This window comes from Nycticebus coucang, chromosome 16 (assembly GCF_027406575.1).
Source record: "Nycticebus coucang isolate mNycCou1 chromosome 16, mNycCou1.pri, whole genome shotgun sequence".
In the NCBI taxonomy this organism is placed as follows: domain Eukaryota; kingdom Metazoa; phylum Chordata; class Mammalia; order Primates; family Lorisidae; genus Nycticebus; species Nycticebus coucang.
Genome location: NC_069795.1, coordinates 94,105,572 through 94,123,687, shown reverse-complemented (window position 1 = coordinate 94,123,687; position 18,116 = coordinate 94,105,572). Strand labels below are relative to the sequence as shown.

Here is an 18,116-nt window from a genome sequence, read left to right as displayed (position 1 = left end):
TCTTTAGCACAAATAAGATAATATTGTAATTCCCAATTGTCATTAAAAATATCTATTTTCTTCCTTCAGTGTTCTCTTGCTCTTCTTTGACATGAGGGGCTGTTAAGCAGACAGAATTAAAAAACACTATCAACCTTTGCAACTATTCAAAAATTCTGCTCAAATAGAAACACAGTGCACCACTGCCAAAAGCTGGCAGCAGACTGGCACACTTGCCATAAACTCTCATCAACCAGCTTTGTGCAGCAGTGGGGAGCGTGGTGGGATAGGAGGGGATAGCACTAAATAATGAGTGGAGAAGCTGTCAATTTAGCCCTGTGGCTTACAGGATATTAGTTGCCTTGGTTAATCTGAGAGGATTATTTCACTGAAATTTATTTTATTCTTTGGTATTTAAAAAAAATTCATTTTAAAAATAAAAATATAAAAGTTGAACTAAAATGTATTAATAAAAATAAAAGGATTTGTTCTATAAAATTTGGATTCAGTCTAAAGGCCACACTTAAAGATCCAGAAGGCTCTCACCCTTCTAGTCCTGTAACCCTTAGTCCACAGGCACAAGAACTTAAAGAGCAAGAGGAAGTGAAAGGAAAATTACGGCAAGGAAACAGATAAAAGAAATCACTCATGAGGAAGAATCAGCAGAAAACTCCAGGCAACATGAAGAACCAGTCTAGAACAACCCCACCAAGGGACCATGAGGTAGCTACTGCAGATGATTCCACCTGTAAAGAAATGTTAGGAATGACAGAAAGGGATTTAGAATACACATGTTGAAAACAATGAAAGAAATGATGGAAACAATGAAAGAAATTGCTAATAAAGTGGAAAATAACCAAAAGGAAATCCAAAAACAGAATCAAATAAGAGATGAACGATATGAAGAATATAAAAAGGATATAGCAGACCTGAAGGAACTGAAACAGTCAATTAGGGAACTTAAATATGCAATAGAAAGTATCAGCAACAGGTTAGACCATGCAGAAGAAAGAATTTCAGAGGTAGAAGACAAAGTTCTTGAGATAATTCAGACAGTAAAAGAGGCAGAAAAGAAGAGAGAGAAAGCAGAACATTCACTGTCAGAATTATGGGACTTTATGAAGCGTTCCAACATACGAGTTATAGGAATTCCAGAAGGGGAAGAAGAATGCCCCAGAGGAATGGAAGCCATACTAGAGAATATTATAAAAGAAAATTTCCCAAATATCACCAAAGATTCTGACACACTGCTTTCAGAGGGATATCAGACCCCAGGTCGCCTCAACTCTAACCGATCTTCTCCAAGACACATTGTGATGAACCTGTCCAAAGTCAAGACAAAAGAAAAGATTCTGCAAGCTGCCAGGAGTAAGCACCAGTTGCCCTACAGGGGCAAATCCACCAGAGTGACTGCAGACTTCTCTAATGAAACTTTCCAAGCAAGAAGACAATGGTCATCTACCTTTAATCTACTTAAACAGAACAATTTTCAGCCCAGAATTCTGTACCCTGCTAAGCTAAGCTTCAAAATTGATGGAGAAATCAAATCATTTACAGATATACAAACGTTGAGGAAATTCGCCACAACAAGACCAGCTCTACAGGAAATACTTCAACCTGTTCTGCACACTGACCACCACAATGGATCAGCAGCAAAGTAAGAACTCAGAAATCAAAGGACAGAACCTAACCTCCACACTGATGCAAAAGATAAAATTAAGCAATGGACTCTCACCAAATAAGACGAATAGAATACTACCACACTTATCAATTATCTCCATAAATGTTAATGGCTTGAATTCCCCACTGAAGAGACACAGATTGGCTGAGTGGATTAAAAAACACAAGCCATCCATTTGCTGTCTGCAAGAAACACACCTGGCTTCAAAAGACAAATTAAAGCTCCAAGTCAGGGTTGGAAGACAATTTTTCAGGCAAATGGAATTCAGAAGAAAAGAGGAGTTGCAATCTTATTTTCAGATACATGTGGATTTAAAGCAACTAAAGTCAAAAAAGACAAAGATGGTCACTTTATATTGGTCAAGGGAAAACTACAACAAGAAGACATTTCAATTCTAAATATTTATGCACCCAATTTAAATGCTCCCAGATTCTTGAAGCAGACCTTACTCAGTCTGAGCAATATGATATCTGATAATACCATAATAACAGGGGACTTCAACACTCCTCTTACAGAGCTGGACAGATCCTCTAAACAGAAATTAAACAAAGATATAAGAGATTTAAATGAGACCCTAGAACAACTATGCTTGATAGACGCATATAGAACACTACACCCAAACGATAAAGAATATACATTCTTCTCATCACCCCATGGAACATTCTCCAAAATTGGTCAGATCCTGGGACACAAAACAAATATCAACAGAATCAAAAGAATTGAAATTTTACCTTGTATCTTTTCAGACCATAAGGCACTAAAGGTGGAACTCAACTCTAACAAAAATGCTCAACCCCACCCAAAGGCATGGAAATTAAACAATCTTCTGTTGAATAACAGATGGGTGCAGGAAGAAATAAAACAGGAAATCATTAACTTCCTTGAGCATAACAACAATGAAGACACAAGCTACCAAAACCTGTGGGATACTGCAAAAGCAGTTTTGAGAGGAAAATTCATCGCTTTAGATGCCTACATTCGAAAAACAGAAAGAGAGCACATCAACAATCTCACAGGAAATCTTTTGGAATTGGAAAAAGAAGAACAATCTAAGCCTAAACTCAGTAGAAGAAAAGAAATCTCCAAAATCAAATCAGAGATCAATGAAATTGAAAACAAAAGAATCATTCAGAAAATTAATGAAACAAGGAGTTGGTTTTTTGAAAAAATAAATAAAATAGATAAACCATTGGCCAGACTAACTAGAAATAGAAAAGTAAAATCTCTAATAACCTCAATCAGAAACGATAAAGGGGAAATAACAACTGATCCCACAGAGATACAAGAGATCATCTCTGAATACTACCAGAAACTCTATGCCCAGAAATTTGACAATGTGAAGGAAATGGATCAATATTTGGAATCACACCCTCTCCCTAGACTTAGCGAGGAAGAAACAGACCTCCTGAACAGACCAATTTCAAGCACTGAGATCAAAGAAACAATAAAAAAGCTTCCAACCAAAAAATGCCCTGGTCCAGATGGCTTCACTCCAGAATTCTATCAAACCTTCAAGGAAGAGCTTATTCCTGTACTGCAGAAATTATTCCAAAAAACTGAGGAAGAAGGAATCTTCCCCAACACAGTCTATGAAGCAAACATCACCCTGATACCAAAACCAGGAAAAGACCCAACCAAAAAGGAGAATTTCAGACCAATCTCACTCATGAATATAGATGCGAAAATTCTCAACAAAATCCTAGCCAATAGATTACAGCTTATCATCAAAAAAGTCATTCATCATGATCAAGTAGGCTTCATCCCAGGGATGCAAGGCTGGTTTAACTTACGTATGTCCATAAACGTTATCCACCATATTAACAGAGGCAAAAATAAAGATCACATGATCCTCTCAATAGATGCAGAAAAAGCATTTGATAAAATCCAGCATCCTTTTCTAATTAGAACACTGAAGAGTATAGGCATAGGTGGCACATTTCTAAAACTGATTGAAGCTATCTATGACAAACCCACAGCCAATATTTTACTGAATGGAGTAAAACTGAAAGCTTTTCCTCTTAGAACTGGAACCAGACAAGGTTGTCCTCTGTCACCTTTACTATTCAACATAGTGCTGGAAGTTCTAGCCAATACAATTAGGCAAGACAAGGAAATAAAGGGAATCCAAATGGGAGCAGAGGAGGTCAAACTCTCCCTCTTTGCTGATGATATGATCTTATACTTAGAGAACCCCAAAGACTCAACCACAAGACTCCTAGAAGTCATCAAAAAATACAGTAATGTTTCAGGATATTAAATCAATGTCCACAAGTCAGTAGCCTTTGTATACACCAATAACAGTCAAGATGAGAAGCTAATTAAGGACACAACTCCCTTCACCATAGTTTCAAAGAAAATGAAATACCTAGGAATATACCTAACAAAGGAGGTGAAGGACCTCTATAAAGAAAACTATGAAATCCTCTGAAAGGAAATAGCAGAGGATATTAACAAATGGAAGAACATACCATGCTCATGGATGGGAAGAATCAACATTGTTAAAATGTCTCTACTTCCCAAAGCAATCTACCTATTCAATGCCATTCCTATCAAAGTACCTACATCGTACTTTCAAGATTTGGAAAAAATGATTCTGCGTTTTGTATGGAACCGGAAAAAAACCCCGTATAGCTAAGGCAGTTCTTAGTAATAAAAATAAAGCTGAGGGCATCAGCATACCAGATTTTACTCTGTACTACAAAGCCATAGTGCTCAAGACAGCATGGTACTGGCACAAAAACAGAGACATAGACACTTGGAATCGAATTGAAAACCAAGAAATGATACTAACATCTTACAACCACCTAATCTTCGAGAAACCAAACAAGAACTTACCTTGGGGGAAAGACTCCCTATTCAATAAATGGTGTCGGGAGAACTGGATATCTACATGTAAAAGACTGAAACTGGACCCACACCTTTCCCCACTCACAAAAATTGATTCAAGATGGATAAAGGACTTAAATTTAAGGCATGAAACAATAAAAATCCTCCAAGAAAGCATAGGAAAAACACTGGAAGATATTGGCCTGGGGAAAGACTTCATGAAGAAGACTGCCATGGCAACTGCAACAACAAAAATAAACAAATGGGACTTCATTAAACTGAAAAGCTTCTGTACAGCCAAGGAGACAACAACCAAAGCAAAGAGACAACCTACACAATGGGAAAGGATATTTGCATATTTTCAATCAGACAAAAGCTTGATAACTAGGATCTATAGAGAACTCAAATTAATCCACATGAAAAAAGCCAACAATCCCATATATCAATGGGCAAGAGACATGAATAGAACTTTCTCTAAAGATGACAGACGAATGGCTAACAAACACATGAAAAAATGTTCATCATCTCTATATATTAGAGAAATGCAAATGAAAACAACCCTGAGATATCATCTAACCCCAGTGAGAATGCCCCACATCACAAAATCTCAAAACTGCAGATTCTGGCGTGGATGTGGAGAGAAGGGAACACTTTTACACTGCTGGTGGGACTGCAAACTAGTACAACCTTTCTGGAAGGAAGTATGGAGAAACCTCAAAGCACTCAAGCTAGACCTCCCATTTGATCCTGCAATCCCATTACTGGGCATCTACCCAGAAGGAAAAAAATCCTTTTATCATAAGGACACTTGTACTAGACTGTTTATTGCAGCTCAATTTACAATCGCCAAAATGTGGAAACAGCCTAAATGCCCACCAACCCAGGAATGGATTAACAAGCTGTGGTATATGTATACCATGGAATACTATTCAGCCATTAAAAAAAATGGAGACTTTACATCCTTCGTATTAACCTGGATGGAAGTGAAAGACATTATTCTTAGTAAAGCATCACAAGAATGGAGAAGCATGAATCCTATGTACTCAATCTTGATATGAGGACAATTAATGACAATTAAGGTTATAGGGGGGAGCAGAAAGAGGGATGGAGGGAGGGGGTGGGGCCTTAGTGTGCGTCACACTTTATGGGGGCAAGACATGATTGCAAGAGGGACTTTACCTAGCAATTGCAATCAGTGTAACTGGCTTATTGTACCCTCAATGAATCCCCAACAATAAAAAAAAGAAATAAAGATCTAGAAGGCCACATGTAGCCTTAGGGCTGCAGGCTCCCCACCCTTCCCTTAGACCCAGCACCTTCACACCAAGGAATTTATAGCCTACAGAAATAGTTCTGCTTGGGTGCAAAGATGTTGGTACTAGGATAGACAACCTACCATTATTTGTTGTTATGAAAGATTGCAAAGAACCTAAATTTCTACCAACAAGAAATGAGATTAACACATTATAGTACTATAAATCACCAATTAATTATGAATCCAATCTATACATCTGAATGCATGGAACGCTCCCCAAGCTATGGTAAGTGAAAGAGCCCAAGTAAAGTTACAGCCCTCTTGTAGAAATACAGGTAGATGTAAATTCATAGACTTTCCTTGCTGATACACGAGAAACTGGTTTGTCTCTGCTCCAGGGGATAAGAACTGGGTCTTGGAGATTAGGGATGTGGGAAAAACACTTGCAAGTTTTCACCAACTATTTCTTCAGGCACCCTGAGTTTTTCACTCTATGTATCTGAAAACATTTTGTTCCATGGCAAGCAGTTGCTTTGAACTTGCTGCAGGAAAGACAAAATGGAGCCTCAAATCTTGGGGAGTCAGAAGACAACATGCTCTGCGACCAGCTCATAGTGCAGGGGAGTCACTAGGAGCACACAGCACAGGGCACAGGATGAAGAGGAAGAGAGATTCTGTGGAAGAGAAATACTGCAGCAAGTAGCAGAAAGTTGACAGATTAGGAAATGTTAAACATGCTGGAGGTGGGAGTGAGGACAGTTCTGCAGTAAAAGCCAGTCTGTGAAAAGGCCCTGTGGGGGGAAGGACCAACAAGAGCAGGGAATACAGATGTCCTCTGCGCCTTTTTAAATCACCCGCAGCACCAAAAATAATACCACATGCCCAGCACAGTTGCTGGGGAATACGAGGGATCCTGGCACCAGCAGCTGCTCTGTCTAGCCAGTCAGGGGCTCGCCTGCCTTGGAAACTGGCAGGAGGCAGAGGCCCCCCTGCGCTGTGCAGTTAAAGGCAGGTGTGGCAGTCCTTGGGAGCTGCTGGTGTAGGTGGGGCAGGGGGGTAGGGACTGGTGTGGGCAGGTCCTTTGCCAGCTCTGAGTACCTGCCACTTACCACCTAGGCCACCCAGTTTGAATGTCTTTGACTTATTAAGAGTTGATTTTAATATTAGAATGTATTCAGGTAAAACAATTATGGCCTTCATTTTGTTCTTTTTACTGTTCTGTAATTTAAAAAATATCTAATGTAAGTGATACACATATAAAATCCTATGAGACACGTGGCAGTAATAAACTAACGTTTGAATGGAACTTTAACCTACATTATGTACTTAGAGCCTTATAACAATCCTATGAGATAATTATTTTACCTGTTTTACATTTTACAGAAAGAGAACTGGTTAAGTTCCATTTTATAGGATCAGAACTGGTTAAGTAGGATCTGGATCTAAAGCTGGATATGTAATATTACTATTTCTCAGTATTCAGCGTTAGTTCTCTGATATTTCTTTTCTTTCTTTCTTTTTTAATGTAGCCCTAAAGGGACGATCTTGTATTTTTTTACATCACCCTACTTTGGAAAAAAAATATGCAGGCTTCTAAATCCGACATGAGTCAATAGGTCGGAATATTCTAAAAAGTGTTTCCATTCTTTTCAAAAGGCAAAGTCAAGAGATTTTCCGTTTCATATTCACAGGTGAGATAACTTCTTGTTCTATTTTATAAAGTTGTGTAAGCATCATCTGTTATTCTTGAACCTTCTACACAACATATGGCAGTGTGATGGAACTTTACACTGATTGCCAAGGGTTGTTTTTAAATTTTGCTGAGTCTGATGCGTTTTTTTGTTTGTTTGTTTTTTTAAGAAACTGCTATGAATTGCAGTTGGCACAAGTTCATCCTTAAACATAAAATATTTTGATCCTCTTGGGCCGGAAGAAGCTTGTTGCCAGTTGGGCACTGCTGGGCTCCTTCTCATGACTTCTGTTCTACTGCTTCAATCCGTTCTTGGAGAATTATGGATGCCACCCTGGAATTTTAAACTTATCTAATGGTCCTGCTGCACACCTCACTTTCTCAGGGAGGCTTGCTGCAACAGGGTTAGCTATCCATAGGTTGGTAGCTAGGTTGCATCTTTTAACTTTGAAGAGAACAAAATACACTTGGATCTATCACTTTTGGGGAAAATTTCTCTACTAAGCAATAAATTACCCACTGTGTTCTTACAGTATAGAAGGTATCGAGTTCTCCAAATCTAAACAAGATTTCCTTCTATTTCCTCATGAAGCCACATTCATTTTATTGGTGAGTGTTACTGTGTCAGCTGCTTTTGTTTTGGAAGACGTGGACTTCAACCAAATGGCCCCATGGGGAGAAAATCACAGTTCTTACAATGCATCATTTCCCCCACGCTTTGAACTCTCACCAAGTTCCCACTCAGGTGATGATGTCATCATAGCCAAAGAGGAAACTAATGTTTAAATGGAGTGTCTTCTCACAGCTGATCACTATGAAGATGTCCATAGGTGATGTCAAAAGGACAGCAACTGGATGGCAGAGGCAGCGGTGGAAAATGGTTGGTTTCTGATAACTTCCTAAACATCACCAACGTAGCCTTTGATGACAGCGGGCTCTATATGTGTTTCGTCACCTCTCCAACTCGTGCCTCCTACTCTGTCACCCTAAGGGTTTTCACCTCGGGAGACACAAGTGTCTATTACATGATTGTTTGCCTGATTGCCTTTACAATCACTCTCATCTTGAATGTCACACGGCTATGCATGATGAGCAGCCATCTTCACAAGACCAAGAAGGCCATCAATGAATTCTTTAGAACTGAAGGGGCTGAGAAACTTCAGAAGGCCTTTGAGATCGCAAAACGAATCCCCATCATCACCTCAGCCAAAACTCTGGAGCTCGCCAAAGTCACACAGTTTAAGACCATGGAGTTTGCACGTTACATTGAAGAACTGGCAAGAAGCGTTCCTCTTCCACCCCTTATTCTGAACTGCTGAGTGTTTGTGGAGGAAATGTTTGAGGCCGTGCGAGTAGATGACCCTGATGATGTGGGAGAAAGAATTAGAGACCTGCCTTGAATGCTCAAAGTGGCATATTTGTCATTAACCCAGAGATGGGCGGAATAATTCACCAGGAGGAGATTCAGATGATGGCTCTCTGAATGAACAAGGCTAGGAAATAGCAGTTCAGGTTTCTGTCCACCTTCAGTCAGAGACGAAAAGTATTGATACAGATTTTCAAGACAGCAGTCATTTCAGCCCACCTGACGATATAGGATCTGCTGAATCTAACAAAGATGGGGCATATGAAAACTGTCAGCTATAGACTATCCCAATACCTACAAAAAAGGCTCCCAGATAAAGAACTTGTTTCTTGGAAAAAAACAACATTTTTACCAAAAGATAGCTGGGGTTAATATTAAGCACATCAGAACATGAATTGCCAAAACCTTTGTAAAAATTCAGTGGTTTTTCTATCTGCTATTTCTTAGTCATATTCCTTCACCTTGATTAAACAAAGCATGTTAAAGTTTAAAAGAACCTAAGAGATAAACATGATGGAAAAAGTACTGAACTAAGAACCCCACGGTTCCTGGTCACAGATCATTCAGGTGTTAGGTCTGACACTTATCTTGAGGCTTTAGTTTTCCCATGAGTAAGATAGGGGATTTATATTAGATGAGATCTGAAGTTGTTTCTAGCCTATAGCTTCTTACCCATCACCGAAATCTTCAGTGCATCTCCAATTAAACCTTTCCCTAGACTTTTAGTCCCTTTTTTTGGAGAGAATCAAGGTGAGACTTCTTTCAGTGATTCAGGTTTCCACATCATTGTCATAAAGCTCAGAGGTATAAGTGTTTTCAAATGTTTTGCCCCATAGAGGGGACAGTGATACGTGCTAGGTTGAATCTCTTCAGTGTCTATTGTTATACTGATACAGAGGCCAAGATATCAGAGGGCTAACTGCTATTTTATAAACCACTTTCCATGAGTAAATTGGTCCTTCTGGGGATATATTGTATCTTTTTAACTTACTGCAGTGTTTTTCAAACTTTTTTATCTCATGGCACACTTGAACCTATAGTTAAATTTCCACAGCACACTTAAATTATGTTGACCAAAAAAAAAGTAAACAAAAAAAAAAAAAAGAATATGTTCACTGTGCTTTGAACTTCTTTCAACAATAATTTAATTAATGATCTTTAAAAAATTTTTTCATGACACACCTAAGATCCTTTCACAGGACACCACTGTGCCACAGCACACCAGTTGAAAATCACTGACTTGGCAGCACCTGTGGCTCAGTGAGCAGGGTGCTGGCCCCATATACGGAGGGTGGTGGGTTCAAACCCGGCCCCGGCCATAGTGCAACAAAAAATAGCCGGGCATTGTGGCAGGCGCCTGTGGTCTTAACTACTTGAGAGGCTGAGGCAAGATAATCGCCCAAGCCCAAGAGCTGGAGGTTGCTGTGAGCTGTGATGCCACAGCGCTCTATCAAAGGTGACAAAGTGAGACGCTGTCTCTAAAAAAAAAAAAGAAAAAAAGAGAATCACTGACTTACTCAGATGTTATTTAGTTCATTGAGGCTGGCAGTGATTTCCCATCTTATCTCCTGAAGTGAGCAATTTGTTGCCTTTGTTTAGAATAAGAACAATATTAGATCATCTATCTCTGACAAATCATGGATTTTGATATATCTGTTAATAGACTTTTTCAGGCGTTCCCTTTTTAAAAGTACTAGACTCTACAAGTAGATTCTATGTTCGGGAAAGCATTCTAGGATAAAACCCAGAGCTTGGGGCAGTGCCTGTGGCTCAGTGGGTAGGGCGCTGGCCCCATATACTGAAGTTGGTGGGTTCGAACCCAGCCCCAGCCAAACTGCAACAAAAAAATAGCCAGGTGTTGTGGCAGGCGCCTGTGGTCCCAGTTACTTGGGAGGCTGAGGCAAGAGAATCGCCTAAGCCCAGGAGCTGGAGGTTGCTGTGAGCTGTGATGCCACATAACTTTACCGAGGGTGACAAAGTGAGTCTCTGTCTCAAAAAAAAAAAACAAACAAACCCAGAGCTTGAGTCCTCTTTAGACCTCTGTCAACTCTGTTAACTCTCTGTGGTCTTAAATATGGTGCTAAAGGTTACATGCCTCCTAATCTTGTTTGTTTTGTTTATATTTTGTTGAGGTTTTTTTGTTTTTGTGTATTTCAGATACATAATTCTAAACTAGGGCTACTTTCTGAGAAGCACTTACCTGAAATAAAATTAGGTAATTATGAGGGTATGGTAGTTACTGTATCAAAACACGCACACACACCCACACACACACACACTGCTGCCACCACGATCCCCCTATGATCTAGACATAAAGGAGGAGGAAAATGATGGAAGATGCCATGTGATTCAACTGTGTAAATAAACACTTAAGATGGCATTTCTTCCCTGTCTGAGATCTAAATAATGGAATTGTAAATACTCATCAGAACATTTTTTTCAGCTACAGAAAGCTTGGTGCCATACAATTTTAAGAACCTGGCAATGGAGTTCCATTTGGGACTTTAAATTTCTTCATTTGACTTCTGATTATTGAAGCATTACTTAAACTGGAGGCTTCTGAAGGAAATGTTCAGGGGAGATTCTATCGGCAATTTAAGGTTTCAAACAGGAAGACAACAAATTCAAAGTGTGACCAGATGGAACTCAGACCTCTCTTTGTCCAGGCTTATCAATAGTAATACGTCTTCTCTAGATAGCATGAATGAATCAATGTGCAGTTTTATCAGATGGCATTATGGATAAAAATGAGAATGCTGCCTTTTCTATTTCTCAGGATTCCCATGGAACCTCCAGAGCCAAACAAAGCTAACCAGTCATTTAGCCAAAGCTTGCTTTGGTTCACAGACTGCTATTTCTTCAAGGAAAACTGTTTTCGTATATTTGACTATGAGAGCAAGGGCTCTTGAACATATCCTAGATTACAGAAAACTTTTTCCCTTCTCACAATGTTTCTCTTAAAAAAGTAAAAGTTTGTTCAATTCTTTGTCTGGAGTCAGCCCTCTGAACATCTCTCAGATTTTCAAATGGTATCTTTAACCCTGTTCTAACATACTAGGTTTGGGATCTTCACTTAGACTGTAGCTTGTCACATTAAAGAGAATGGTTTTACCCTACTTGTTCTCATAAGAAACATTAGTATTTGGAATCCTGTGGTAGACATATTTAATGAACAAAGTCCTGGGAAACAGAACTTTGGAAAAATTTAGGAAACCTTTTTTTTTTTTTTTAGATAGAGGCTCACTTTGTCGCCCTTGGTAGAGTGCCATGGTTCATCGCTCACAGCAACCTCCACACCTGGGCTCAAGTGATCCTCTTGCCTCAGCCTCCCAAATAGCTGGGACTGCAGGTGCCTGCCACAACACTCAGTTATTTTTAGAAACAGGGTCTCACTCTTGCTCAGGCTGATATCAAACTTCTGACCTCAGGCAGTTCACCTGCCTTGACCTCCCAGAGTGCTAGGATTGCAGGCGTGAGCCACTGGCACCCAGCCAGAAATGTTTTTTGAGTTTGGGCTCAGCGTCCGTAGCACAGTGGTTACAGTGCCAGCCACATACATCGAGGCTGGTGGGTTGGAACCCAGCCTGGGCCTGCTAAACAACAATGACAACAGCAACAAAAAAATAGCCAGGTGTTGTGACGGGCTACTGTAGTCCCATCTACTTGGGAGGCTGAGGCAAGAGAATTGCTTAAGCCCAAGAGTTTGAGGTTGCTGTGAGCTGTGACACTCTACCAAGGGCAACATAGAGAGACTCTGTCTCAAAAAAAAAAAAAAAGAAAAAAAAACTGTGAGTTTGCACAAATAATACACAATAATTAAATATAGGCTACTCCATTGTATCCTGGATAAATTATTTTACAAACATAAATAATTTGGTGGCGGAGTAACTGGTTTACTTTCAGTGTTCCAGATGATGGTGTCATTGATGAGGAATTAAAGTAGGTCAAAATTTCACTTGAGTTGGTATTTTGTAAAGCTAGTTTTCAAAAAAAGACAACCATACTTATTAATATTTTCTGTACCTAATCAAATACTCTTTGTATGTAGTTAACAGTCTCATGTTATGTTTTCATAAAATCCTTAATCTTTTGAACTTAAATCACAGCCTAAAAGTCTTTAACATTAACTACAGTGTAATTATCTTTCTGTCTCACTGGATTTTATAGTTAGTAAAAAAATACCTTTACCCCCCCAAAAAATGTATTTAAAATAGTCTTGTCATTGCATTTGTAGATGTTGTCTTATGCTGTGATTTAGTGAACATTATTGTCCTTATGAAATGGTAGCTTTGTTTAAAATCAACATTTAAACATCTTTATTGATTCTTTACCAGCTGAAGTCAGATACATAGGTATCTTCTGAGCTGATACATGTCCCCCCCTTAAGTTTATAGGTGGCTTGATAACCACCTATCTGCAAAGTTGCATCTGTTATGATGATTTAATTCTCTAGTCAGGATCAGGGAACATTTATATTTTCTACCAGCTACTTTGATATAAATATCTTACAGTTGCTGACCTGAAATGGTTGTAGGAAGGCTCCTTGCTGCTTCTTTGCCTCACAAATATATTAAGATCAAAGCAATATCTGCACACAGATTTCCCTTTGTTCCTCCAGCCTTTTGGTCTAAGTTTCATGCACACCCTACATGTATTTTCACCTTTGATCAGACTTTGTCTTGTGGGTTCCATATGGCACAGGAACACAGCATATTTGTTTTCTAGAGCCCAGGCAATCATGGGTGCTAGCCTAGTCTTCACACACCAGCAGTTGTAACACCAGGTAGATTGTATTTCTTGAGTCACCAGTATGTGAATGCAGTCACAGTCTTTCCTCATCTAAGCCAGGAGTACTGAAAATACTCAGGCTTATATAGAAGCTCCTATGTTCTCATTATTGTATTTCACAAAAGTAAATAAGTATTATATAATATGGTTCAGATGTTTAAATGGTCAGCTTTTTAATAAATACTCGCATTATAAAAAGAATAAAATATTTTATGCAAATTTATCACAACTTAATCTTTGCTTTGAAATTTGTAAACTGCACATTTCACATTCTTACCAGAACAATGTTCCCCTAGAAAATATCTCAAGTCACTTTCAGCTTTCAACATCATAGACAGAAACTTAGAAATAAATATCAACCGGAACCTGAGTTGTTTATACACATGCACAATGTTGCTATGGAAATCTCAGAAGTCCCTTTCCAGGCAGTGCTTAATTCAAGAAAGGAAAAAGCTGGCATGGTTTTTGATTTGCGTTTCTCTGATGATTAAAGATGATGAGCATTTTTTCATGTGTTTTTTGGCCATTCACCTGCCATCTTCAGAGAAGTTTCTGTTCAAATCTTTTGCCCACAAAGAAATGGGGTTGTAAAAAGAAAAAAAGAAAGAAAGAAATGGGGTTGTTTTTTCTTTTTTTTGTTTTCATTAATTTGTGTTCTCTGTAGATTCTCATCATCAGACCTTTGTTGGAGCCGTAACCTGCAAAAATCTTCTTCCATTCTGAAGGCTGTCTGTTCGGTTTACTTGCAGTGCCCTTAGCTATGCAGAACCATTTTAGCTTGATCAGATCCTAGTAATATACTTTTGATGTTGCTTCAATTGCCTGGGGGGTCCTCCTCGTAAGATATTTTCCCAGACCAATATCTTCAAGCATTTTCCCTGCATACTCTTCCAGTATTCTTAAAGTTTCATGTCTTAAATTTAAATCTTTCATCTAGCGAGAATCAATTTTTGTTAGTGAGGGTCCAGTTTCAGTCTTTTACAGGTCACTAGCCAGTTCTCCCAGCACCATTTGTTAAATGGGGAATCTTTTCCTCAATGTATGTTTTTGTTAGTTTTATCAAAGATCAAATGACAATGTGCAGCTGGGTTCATGTCTAGATTCTCTATAATTTTTGTGCCAGTACCATGCTGTTTTGATCACTATAGATTTGAAGTATAACCTGAAGGCTGGTAATGTGATGACTCCTGAATTGTTTTTATTTCTAAGTAATATATGGGCTATTTGGAGTTTTTTAGATTCCATATAAAATGAAATACTATTTTTTCAAGTTCTTTAACGTATGACATTGGTGCTTTGATGGGCATTGCATTAAATCTGTACATTGCTTTGGGTAATATGGACATTTTAACAATGTTGGTTCTTTGAGATATCACCAAACTCCAGTAAGATTAGCCCACATCACAAAATCCCCAAACTACAGATGTTGGCATTGATGTGAAGAGAAAGGAACATATCTACATTGATGGTGGGATTGCAAACTAATATAGCCTTTTTGGAAAGAAGTATGGAGAATTCTCAAGGAACTAAAAGTTGACCTATCATTTGATCCTGCAATTCCATTACTAGGTATCTTCCCAGATTAACAAAAATTATTTTACAACAAAGACATTTGCACCAGAATGTTTATAGCAGCCCAATTCATAATTGCCAAGTCGTGGAAACAGCCCAAATGCCCATTAACCCACGAATGGATTAACAAATTGTGATATATGTATACTATGGAATACTATGCAGCCATAAAAAGATGGATACTTTACATCTTTTATGTTTACCTGGATGGAGCTAGAACACATTCTTCTTAGTAAAGTATCTCAAGAATGGAAAAAAGCATCCAGTGTACTCAATACTATTATAAAATCAATATATAATCACTTGCACATTCATACCAATGATAAAACACAAATATAGTGCAGAAAGAAGGAGGGGAGAGAAGAGGGCAGGGGAGGGGTGGGGGAGCGCTAGAGGAGGGGAGGATGGAGGGCAAGTGGTGGAATCTCACCTAATCTGCACAATGCAAGGGTATATTTCAAAACAACTATGAGTATATTATAAATGTCTTGCCCCAAAAAGAACTGAGGTGATGGTTATGTTAATCAGTTTGATTTAAGCATTCCACATTGTACCCCATAAATGCATACCCTTATGATTTAATAAAAATTAAATTAAAAAAAGAAAAAGCAGGCATGGGAACCTTTTCCTCCCATGCTGGGAAAGCTAGAAATGAGTAGCTAGAAATGGTGTGGGGGGGGCCAGTAAGACAGTAATAAATCAATCACTGTTTTTGTCCATCAGTATTAACTTTGGGTATTTTTTTTTTCAATAAAAATTTAAAATGCTCAACGATTCTGGAAAAGGGCAGTCAACATTGAGGAGGAAGGAGCTAATGCCTTAGAGAAGAGAACGGATAAAGGAAGGAGAGAAATAAAAGAGATGGACTAGTGCCTCCACCCTGAAAACCCCCTAAAAGGCACTCCACCCCGCCTTCTTCACCTGCTTCTCACCTGATCTTCCAGGGTCTTGTTCTCCTCATTCGCCACCGGGATGGCAAAGCCATCCTCCCAGTGCAGCTCAGCCAGGAACTCGCTACTCATGCCTGCACACCGGCAGGGAGCTCCAGACGCGGTACGGAGCCGAGATGCGCGGTCCGGTACCTCAGACCCGCAGCACCAGAGACAGCCCGCGGCGTCTGCAAAGCTCCTCTGTAGTGGCTACTGGAGCCCTAGCAACCTCCCCGCGTCCTTAGTTACCAAACAGGAAGCGCCCAGGCTCCGAAGGCGGAACTTCCGGCTGAGATCCACCTACCTCCTGGCTGAGAAAAGCGAAGGAATTTACCCTTCTCGCGGTGCTCTGGTGCTTCTTGGCAGCCTCCCTTTCCCCCGACCCAAGGCCCCGGAGCGCTCTCGGACCGTTTGAAATCTGCTGCCCCCAGGAGCCGGGCGAGGGCCTCCTGGCCTCTGAATGGAACTGCGGACCCGGCCTTCTGATCACCTACGGAAGAAGAGAGGTCGTAGAAGATAATAAAATACTGAGTTTTCTCTTCCACTGATATTTGCTGTGTTGTGTGGACTTCATCTACTACTCTAGGTGAAAGTAGGCAGAATGGTATTTTGAAACAGAATTCATTCTCGAATCATTGCCGGCTGGATGTTCTCTCCTTCGTCTGCTTGGATCTTCTGACCTTCCTCTCGGCTCTCATCCGCCTCATTGCTGGGGTCCCGGCTGACCGCTGGTGGGCGGCCTAGCAGAGGCGGTAAACTTGCCGCGCAGACTTTGATGCTTCCTCTTGTGCCACTCTTATACTTTTATTTTTCATTGGTTAACTTTTAAAGATGTGGCATTTCACATAAAAACATGCATTTCTTCTTTCGAAAAAGGCTAGGTCACAGAGCCATAGAACTCACGTTATCAAAAGGCCGTATTCGGCTGGAATGGCGCCCCCTTCAGGCCGGAACGCGCTCCACCAGACGCGGTTTCTCACTAATGAGAATCACCCACTTATCACCATTTAGTTTGAGTTGTGATCTGTGTTTGGAGCATGTCAGAACTGAAAAGGGCAAAACAATCATCTAATCTTTTCATTTTATACATAAACTGACACACACTGAGGTGAAGTGATTTATGTAGGCATCATAAGCATAAATTAAATTTTTATAGATAATAAATAATCATATGTAACTTTTTTCCCTTTCAAATTTTATTTTACCTGTATTTCGTTAAACTTACATTAAAAAATATTTTAAATCCACTAAGAATACAAAGCAGAGTATAGAGAACTGCGATACGTGCATGATCTTGATTTAACTTCGTGTTTGCCATATTAGCATCATCTGTATCTTTTGTTGAAGTACATTATATAAGACAATAGGACATTACATCCCTAAATATGCATTGCTCAAAGAGTGGTTAATGTTTTTGAATCATTATCACATCTAAGAAAATGAACAATTCTTCAATATCATTTAATAACCATTTCATACTCATATTTCAATTGTCCTGAAAATATCTTTTTGCATTTGGTTTGTTACTATACTTTTGAAATCCTCCTTTAGTAGCTTTGTCTCCTTGTGCCTATGTTGTTTTCCATAAATTTAATCTTGTGGACTTAGAAATAGTGTCTTATAGAATAGTGTCTTATAGAAAAGTGTCATAAAATGTTGAGACATTTTATTTCCCATTTCAACATCGCTTAAAGCCCCAACGTGACTGGGGAGGAAAATTTGGCTTGTAGAAGGAATTTTGACCTGAATGGGATAATGGAATTTTAGAGCTCAAAAATCTTGTAGATGATCATTACTTATTTTGTAATAGTTTAGTCATTCGTAGACACCTTATGTTAAGATGGTACATAATTATTTATATTTGAAATCTGTTGTAGCAATGCTGCGTTCTAAAATTATTGGTGTTGGGTCTCGGGTAGAAGGAGATGGCTAGGACTCTCCAGCAATTTTCAAGTGCAAAAACAACAATTTAAACAACTATACACTCATCAAAATACCTTCTCTAGAGCTAAGGAAACTACACACATGTA

The 18,116-nt window shown here is 39.2% G+C and overlaps 1 protein-coding gene and 1 pseudogene across 1 annotated transcript in view; one reads left to right on the top strand and one right to left on the bottom strand.

The window, feature by feature from the left end:
- CCDC39 (coiled-coil domain containing 39) overlaps positions 1–16,238 on the bottom strand; it is a 129,104-nt gene extending 112,866 nt beyond the window's left edge. Inside the window, exon 1 of the mRNA XM_053565127.1 lies at positions 16,090–16,238. Coding sequence (XP_053421102.1) covers positions 16,090–16,179 — 90 coding nt within the window. The 5' untranslated portion in view covers positions 16,180–16,238. The remainder of the gene's footprint in view (positions 1–16,089) is intronic.
- Positions 6,620–9,078, top strand: LOC128568083 (microfibril-associated glycoprotein 3-like; annotated as a pseudogene).
- Positions 16,239–18,116: the final 1,878 nt, after the last annotated feature.